This window comes from Pseudorasbora parva, chromosome 24 (genome assembly GCF_024679245.1).
Source record: "Pseudorasbora parva isolate DD20220531a chromosome 24, ASM2467924v1, whole genome shotgun sequence".
Lineage (NCBI taxonomy): Eukaryota > Metazoa > Chordata > Actinopteri > Cypriniformes > Gobionidae > Pseudorasbora > Pseudorasbora parva.
In genome coordinates, this window is record NC_090195.1 from 33021458 (window position 1) to 33030386 (window position 8929).

Here is an 8929-nt window from a genome sequence, read left to right on the forward strand (position 1 = left end):
TCAGCGATCAAACCTCAGCATCATGGGTGTCTCTGCTCTGTTCTCAGGCCTGCTGCTGCTGGCATCCACAGCCATTGCCTCACACTTCTACGGAGGCTCAATGAGCTTCAGCTCCAGGAAGAATCCTAATGGATCCTATCAGGTGAGTCCTTTACTCACAGCCGTGATCAGATGTGTTTTTACAATTAGGTGCAATTTTATGCGCCACAGGATTTTAGTATTTTTCAGCACATAATAACGGCGCACTATAAAGCATTATTCAAGCATTAGTAAATACGTAATTCATCATTTATAAAGCATTAACAGACATTAATAAGCAGTTTATAAATATAACTATACATGTTTTATTCTTAAGCATATCTATGATGTTTTTAATAATTGTATTTTCATACTTAATAAATGATCAATTTATCATTTCTGAAACAAACCAGTTCATTAATTTATGTCAGTGATTCATAAGCTTATTTAGAAAGCGTAAGTAATCGAAATGTACATGAATACATCTTATTATTTAGACCTATAATAATAGTTACTCAGTGTGTTAATAGAGGCTTTATTAAAATGTATTTTCTACTGTAATTTGTGATTAATTCAGGTAGTTATAAAACATTTAGTAGTTGTCTGTAAGCTAGAAAAATTAAGTTGTGTTATTTCAGGTGGACATCCGCTTCAAGCAGGCCTTTCATGCCTGTGATCCGTATGATTACTGGGGCTGCGGGTCTGGAAACTGTGGCAGTACAAGTTTTGTGAGTGGTCGTGTGGACAGCAGCCCCAAAGGTGGCAGCTGGTGCCAGACTGAGGCAGTCATGACGAGAACCGTCCCAAACAACAGCCCGTTTCAGCTGCAGTAAGCACTTATACACTAAGACTTATCTGATTCACCAGCATCTAATAGCACTAGAGGTAATATGCAATTCATTTATTACAAATGAAAAGTCGATGCTTGTGTCAACAGCCAAAGTAGTTGCTGCTGGATCTTTAACACAGTCACAACTGGTGGAAACTGGCAACTTCTCACACATATTGACCTTGGAGTGAGATCTGACACCGCTCAGCCCAACAGATCTCCAGTCGCCACCACACTTCCCATTGTCAGGTAAAATCAGTTTTCATTAAAAGAGCTTTTTAATGTCCAAATTTGTCTTCAGTGCAGTACTACTGAAACTCCTCATTCCTCTTCTTGAAGAAATGTTCAACCTCCATGCAAACTTTATTTTTGTATTATTATTTAAAACAGGGTGTACTTAATATTTTTTCCAATTTATAATTTTAGGAATAATTAAAAAAAAAAATCTCACTTTATTTAATTATTCGGTTTTATCATTTACCCTATATTTAAAAAATATATATTATGATCCAGTGTTAGTCACCTTAGGAACAGTTATAGTAAACTAACTGCAAAAAAGTTTTAGAAAAGTGTAAATGAGTTTTCAGTGTCCAAGTGCTTCTTGAAGCCGGCGTACTAAGGATGTGTTAACACTTGGCATGTTTGGTTGGATTAAAACCCTGTTAAGTCTGAAAGCTGCCATTCAAACCCTAAAAAACACTGAAACGGTGGGTCTTGGTCCGCTTCCAAACAACCTCTGGGGAAGTTCGAAAGAAATATGAATGTAACACGGATTAAAGACTGGACACGATGTCACAAGATGCAACACTAAAAGTGCCAGAATACTCAAGCATTCCTGATTTTTCTCGTCATGGATGTTGCCCCTCACAGTTCGGTTCATGCGTCAGGAACCCGTCTCCTTGCAGCAGATCTTGGTTTGTTCCTGCCACTGTTTTGACTCCTTTATACATTTTATAAGCTCTTTCACAGTCATTCTATTTAGGGGTGCATTTCAAGTCAGGAAATAAGTATTCTTTTTTGATTAATAAACTAGGTGGTTGAATAATATATTCCCTTAATGTGTTAAATGAATTATCTGGCAAGCTTAAGATCTAATGACTTTTTAAATATGTTAATGAAAATTAACATTTGATTCATTATTTTGTCAACTGTTTTACAGACAAATGATGTGACATAAATCCACAGTATGCTGAATTTAGTATTATTCACCATCCTTACCCAAGATTTCCATCTCCAAAGATATCCATATATTTTTAGTTTATTTTAGACAGTTTAGTTCACATTTAAAAGATTTATGACATAAAAAGCACAAAACACAGTTGACAAACAAAGTAACACAGTTAGAAGGAAAAGAGAAAAATCTCTTAAAAATGACAACTTTCTTTTTATTCAACAAATGAAAGTACGAGCAGTTAATTACATTTAAATTGAATTGCCAACATTGTCAACCATGTGAATCTTTGTCAACTGTTACAGGTGATCAGTAACACAGATGACAATTTGGCCATAGTAAGGCATTGCTATAAATTACTGGCATGGCACCTGAAGACTAAATCTTATTTTTCTCAGTTATTTTGCGTTATAATTCAATCATAGACTTGTTCTTACATACTAGAACACATCCGAACATGTGCACTCTTCAAAAAAGGTGCTTTACATTTCTTGACAAACTAAAAGACATAAAATACATTTGTATGTGTTTGAAATAAAATATATAGATTGTTCTAAAAGTCAGCTTGCTTATATTGCTCAAGATAAGGATTTATTAAGTCCACATGTCACGCAAAGAAGAAACTAACCACAGGTCGAGCTGTTGTTGCAACCCCAAAAGTTTGCGATGGTGTTTGCGATTGATGGTTTCGGGAAACATTGACTGGTTGAACTGTTGATAACGACGGAACTTGCGGCCATAGATGGCTAATGATGCTTTTGGGAAATGCCCCACAGATTGTAAATATACCCCTATTCTGTGTTTAACAGCCACTATGAATGTAAAGAGTTTTTTTGGTCCAGGCCAAACTAACAAAGGGAACCATATTAAAAATCACTCACGAAAAAGTGTAAAAACAACTATTTTCAAGATGACTGTTTTTGGATTGTTTGTAGAGTCCCTCAGAACTGCCCCAGGAACTACAATCTTTTGTCCTGCGATCAAGATCATGATCAGGTCAGGTGTAGATATGGAGTTTTCTCTGCAAATGAGTGTGGGATGTGCAACATACCTACTGGATTCACTTTAGACGAGGTGAGAATGAGTGAGGAATAATATACAATCATGTTGAGAGCTGATCATTATACAAAAATAAGAAATGTTTCCTTTCATTCTTCAACATGTTTTCGGCTGACTTGTTTATATTGTGAAAAAAAACTGTTTATATTGTTCTTCTTTCCAGAACACATGTACTCTGTCATATAGAAACACATCGTTGCGTGGTGTTTATGCATTTGAGTTGGTCATGGAAGACTATCCCCACCAGGACATCAGTCTAAACTACACTGCCATGGGCGCGGCGGTCAGAAGGCCATTTGTCAATGGATCATCCAGACCACCATTGAGCAAAATACCTCTCCAGTTTGCTTTAGAAGGTAGCGTTCAGTGCTGACACCAGTCTTTTTATTGATTGTGATGCTCTTCCACAACCTTCATGTTATGTTTCGCGTTTAGTGGAGGCTCCTGCACCATCTTGCATTGAGGGTGAATATCTACCTCGGTTCATCCACCCAACACCTCTTCATGGAGAACACATACATGCTCGTGTCAATCAAGAGCTAGAGATCAGAGTACGTGCTACAGCAATCTACTCAAGGTATGAAGGAAATGTCTAAAAGTCTGATCACAGTCAACAGTTTTCCCTGCATGCCGACTAGAATTTTCGCTCAGTAACATTAGATCGTTTTGATTTATAAGCTGTTTAATGTTGATGATCACGTTATTTTACATATGCATATGATTACACATGATATCGCTTGTTTCTGCATCTTCTTGCCGTGTGTTTTGATCAGGAGATTCTGTTCTCATTCAGAAGATGCGTAATTGCGCCCCCCATCGTACATGAGTGTTCACACCGTGTACCGTAGTGTTCTGCTGAATTATGTGACCCTAGCAGCTGCTGTATTGAGCTTATCCAACTCATTAAGACTCAAACTAAATCCTAACCCTACCATTACTACAGCAACTACTAGGGTCATATAATTTGGTGGGTCACATAATTCAGTACTACACTGGAAAATGGGACCCCTTTAATATGTGGACACTACTAATTTCTCGAAATGTCAATATTGTTGAAGACAGTAAATGACTTTTTCAAAGGTTAAGAACCGGTGATCTAAATCCTCACTGTAACTTCAAAAATGGGTAATTTCAGTTCAGTTTATAAACTAATGCATGTGCATTCCCCCCAACCCCCCGATTGTCCAGCATCACTGATGTGGTCTTTAGCGGACCTCTAAACAGCACAAAGGAGATCACCACCTCTGGAGAATATGTGATCAACTGGACACCAACACAAGAGAATTATGGCCTGCACTTTCCAATTTGCTTTGCTGCTGAGGGCCAATATGGGTATGACTGAACAGTTAGATTACTTTCATCAAACTGTGCCATATGAAATTAAGCTAATTAATCTTTCTTAATATTTTAGGTCTAGAAATTATCAGTCTGAGATGAGGTGTGTTATTGTCATGGTGGAAACTAAAGGTATTTACAGCATTTACTGAAATTCTTCTTGGCATTTGTGTATCCTTGAAACAAAAGGAAATCCGCATTCTTATATATGTTCTTTTTCTGTTCAAGGTCCAAACGCAACAGTGACTTGCTCTAGAGACACAATGTCGGTGTCGATAGAAAGAGCCACTATTTCAGGCATCCACGGAGATCACTTGAGGCTGAACAACAATGCTTCCTGTTTAGTTAATTCCAATAGCACGCATGTGTTTACAACTTTCTCTCTAAACGGATGCGGTACTCAAATGGAAGTAAGGAGTTCAATGAGTTTTAAAAGACAAATTTTCATAAACCGTTTTCCACTGCATCTAATCTACTTTTATACGTGCTTCTTTGAAGGAGACTGATGAACATCTCCTCTTCAAGAACATTATTGTTAGCTATGATAATCCAAACCACATCATAACCAGGAAAGATCAGATTGGAATTGAAGTTGTGTGCAAGTACCAGAAAAAGAGCAGCATCACCACAATGTTTAATGCTCATAGGCCAGCTGTCAACATCAGTGAGAGAGGCTTCGGCTCATTCAGCTATCAGTTTGAGTTTTATCAGACTTCCAGTTTCCTAAACCAAAGAACTGCCAACTCCTATCCACTGGAGTACAGAGTGGGAGACCCGATCTACATGGAGATCGAACCTGTCAATTTAGTGCAAAACACTGAGGTCTTCCTCGAGTCCTGTGTAGCTACACCCTTTGATAATCCCAATTATCCCATCTCCTATCCCATCATCAAAAATGGGTAAGAATCTACAAACACTGCACATCATATGTTATATGTTGTTTCAATTGAATCCGTAAGGTTTATGTGTGTCATGCGAATCACTGAGTTTGTCAATATCATAATTGCATTCTGCTCTTAGGGCCAGAATTAAAATCAGCTTAAAAAATCTGTCAGAATTACTAAAGACACACAGTGATATATTACTGCTGAAAAGACGTGGACAGGGTTATTTTGGTGGCTGATCTTATTGCATATGGATAGTAAGACTAAATCCTGCGCATAACTTTCCACTCCCATCTGTGATTTTATAGGATTGGCCATTTTGTAAATCTGGCCTTCATTAAAAAGTATTATGCCAAAATGCTATTCTGAATTCAGCCAATATAAATTCTTGCAATTGATCAACAGTGATTTCAGACATTATGGGCCCTATTTTAATGATCCGAGCTCATGGTCTAAAGCGCATGGCACAGGTACACTTAGGTACATGTCCGAATCCACTTCTGCTAGGTTAACAATGGAAAAAAGTCAGCACGCTTGGCGCATCAGGTTCAAAAGGGTCTCTTAATGAGTCACGGGTGTGTTTTGGGCGTAACGTGCAATAAACCAATCAGAGTGTCATCTCTCATTCCCTTTAAAAACTCAAAATATACAAAACATAGATGTGTCCCAATTTGCATACTTATGCATTATTCAATTCCATTTTATAGTATAAAAAGTGTGAGCACTGTGTTCACACTGACATTAAAAGAAAAAGTGCACTTTAAATAAATTTTCCAGCACTTCGATGCTATTTTAATGTGGTGACCGAAAACATTGTTTGTTCACCCTTCTGAGATTGTCCCCGTTTGCAAAACCGATTGTTTCAAGATGTAGAAAATACATTTGATAGAAAACACTTTTATTTAAAAATAAGAAAATACATTGATTAGCACTATAACCATCGGGTGGCAACCGAGGAGCATCCATTGGCTCATAGCCTTGTCCTGTTGCATATTTGTCCACACGTTTTGCTTTGCAGCGCAAGCTCACAGATTTCGACAAACGTGTTGAAAAGTGCAGAATGTCGGACTTCATGCACTCGACTGTCGCAGCTTTAATTACGTAGAGAGGAAGGGGCTAATATAACCTTATGAAATGTATGCACATTGTTGAGTACATAATGCTATGGATGTTAAAGGTTCTTCAAATGTCCAATGAAATGCTCTGACAGCAGTCTCCAATTTGTCAATGTGTGTCAGATGCGGGGTTGATGAAACCGTTACCATCTACACAAGTCACGAGCCAAATGTCAAGTTCAGTATGCAGGCCTTCAAGTTTATTGGACAATATGACCAGGTAAGGACGGACAAAAATAACCCTCACTGAAGAGACATGCCCTATTTTATTAAAATAATGAATGGGTTTTTTTTGTGTGTTAATTTTCTTTCTAGGTGTTCATCAGCTGCTCCATTATCATATGTCAAGCCAACAATCCCAACACTCGCTGCTCTCAGGGCTGCACCAATGGCTCGGTCATTGCACCACCCTCACACGTTCACAAAAGAGATGTTACCATCCAGACAGGACGTCACTTCATCTCTCAGGGACCCCTGCGGCTGAAGAGGAGCGCGTCCCTTACTGGTACGTCCTGACTTTACCTGGTAGATTATGTAGACTGTGAAATCAAAATAAGGTGTTTTAAATGCCAATGTCTCTTGTTTGTTTCCAGAGGCCATCAGTCCCACCTTGAACCTGAACCTTGTATTCGTCGCCGGATGCGTCGTAGCAATAGTTGCCATGGTGTGTGGAGTGATGCTGTACAAATCCAGAGGTTCAAAGGTCAACTATAAACTTTTGAAATCAGATGAGATTTGATTGGATCAGTTTGAACTACGATCAGACTACGTGTTTTGGTGGCATGTTCTTCTGTAGTTTCTGCTAAATATTTTTTTTAATATTTTGTTTGGCAATATTTTAACAGAGACATTGGTTCTGTCTGCATTAATGTAATACTCTTGTTTCTATACACTTAAGTAATTGATGCAGATGGAAAACCATCACACGCTTTCTATTACTGTTAAGATGAGGAATGGATTTTATACTTTAATAAGTGTCCCTTTGGGCTCCAAGCTTGTTAAAATGTTGCATGTCAGCTACTGCTTGCTGTTCACATGTATCCTTCTTTTCACAATTAAATCTCTATAACAATTATACAGTCTACGTATTATGACATCAAACATAAGCCTTAGACTAATAACTGCTTACATGGCAAATGCATTAGGCTGGACATTTTCTGAATATTTGAAATTAGTAAAGTGTCACACATAAAGTGCAACTTCCACATGCATTGTTCATTTTCATATTGGGTTTTTCCTTAACTGATATGAGTTAAGCAGTGCCTTGAATACATGGTTTAATTTTTTTTCTATTTTTAAATTGTTTCCACACAATTTCTCAAAACTATACACAGAAAACCAGAAAACACACACAAAACATGCAAACCATAAACACATTGTTACACATAATTAACAACTATTTTAACTCTCCTAAATATTAAATTACATTTTTTTTTTACATTCATTTTGTAACCAATTTCAGAACATTAATGTCATGTTTTAAATCTCTAGGCACAAAACTCAGTGAACAGTAATTGCTTGTGACACACAGGCTGTCCAAAAATGTAAAACTTTGCATGTTGCATTCATATTTTTAAAAGAAGCCTTGCATTTGCCAGATCATTAGTTCAGATAATTCCTCTGTCATTAAAAGATCACCCACATACAAAAGTGCAGGCACAGCGTAATTACTGAACACAATCTGAAATGTATTGATGAAATAATCACATCACAGGTTTTTCAATCAAAGGAACATTTAGATATTTTGGTAACACTTTAGAATAATGGTCCGTTATTAATAGATAACTATGCAGGAAGTAATGCAGGACTAATTAGTAGCTCTACATTAACACTTCAGCTACTACTATTAACTAAAATAGAACAGCGAATTTAGGAGATAGTTCCTCATTAAGATAATTACTGACTGAGATTAGTCTCATTAATAACTATTAACTAACTGACCAATTATCACAACATTATTGTGTGTCTGAGATGTAATTAATGCTAATACTTTATTTTAAGGTTCAGTTATTAACTATTAACTAGTTGCTTATTAGCATGCATATTACTATGATATTGGCTGTTTATTCATACTTATAAAGCACATATTAATGCCTTATTCTTCATGAGCTTATTCTACATCCCTTAATCCTACCCAATACCTAAACTTAAACGCTACAAAAACTACCTTACTATTAATAAGCAGTAAATTAGGAGTTTACTGAGGCAAAGGTCATAGTTAATAGTGAATATGTGTTCCCCAACCTAAAGTGTTGCCTAATTAATCATATTCTTTACTCTGAATAAAGTCATAAAATGCATCACTAATTACTTAAGTGTTACCTAGTAATTATGCAGGAGCTAGTAGTGATCTGGACCATTATTTCTCCAAGTGGAAAATATGGTTTTTCACTTCAAAATAATGGTCCAGCTCACCAGTAGTCCTTGAAGAGTTATTGGGTACTTGAGTAATTAGTGATGCATTTATTACTTTATTCAGAATAACAAAGGACAATTTTTAAGAACTACTAGTGATCTA

The 8929-nt window shown here is 36.8% G+C and overlaps 1 protein-coding gene across 1 annotated transcript; it reads left to right on the forward strand.

Moving 5' to 3' along the window:
* Positions 1–21: 21 nt before the first annotated feature.
* LOC137063776 (CUB and zona pellucida-like domain-containing protein 1) lies at positions 22–7486 on the forward strand. The gene is made up of 13 exons (XM_067435051.1): positions 22–142; positions 657–847; positions 956–1096; positions 2954–3092; positions 3241–3433; positions 3513–3654; positions 4266–4409; positions 4489–4544; positions 4641–4822; positions 4911–5311; positions 6535–6631; positions 6727–6916; positions 7005–7486. The coding sequence occupies exons 1-13, from the start codon at positions 23–25 to the stop codon at positions 7148–7150; spliced, it is 2142 nt and encodes a 713-aa protein (XP_067291152.1). The 5' UTR covers position 22; the 3' UTR covers positions 7151–7486.
* The last annotated feature ends 1443 nt before the right edge of the window (positions 7487–8929 follow it).

Bases quoted from the DNA above. Each gene is read 5' to 3' on its own strand.
- LOC137063776 (XM_067435051.1), top strand. From the start codon at position 23: ATGGGTGTCTCTGCTCTGTTCTCAGGCCTGCTGCTGCTGGCATCCACA. The intron at 848-955 runs GTAAGCACTTAT...TTGTGTCAACAG, and splicing joins AACAGCCCGTTTCAGCTGCA to CCAAAGTAGTTGCTGCTGGA. The intron at 1,097-2,953 runs GTAAAATCAGTT...GATTGTTTGTAG, and splicing joins ACCACACTTCCCATTGTCAG to AGTCCCTCAGAACTGCCCCA.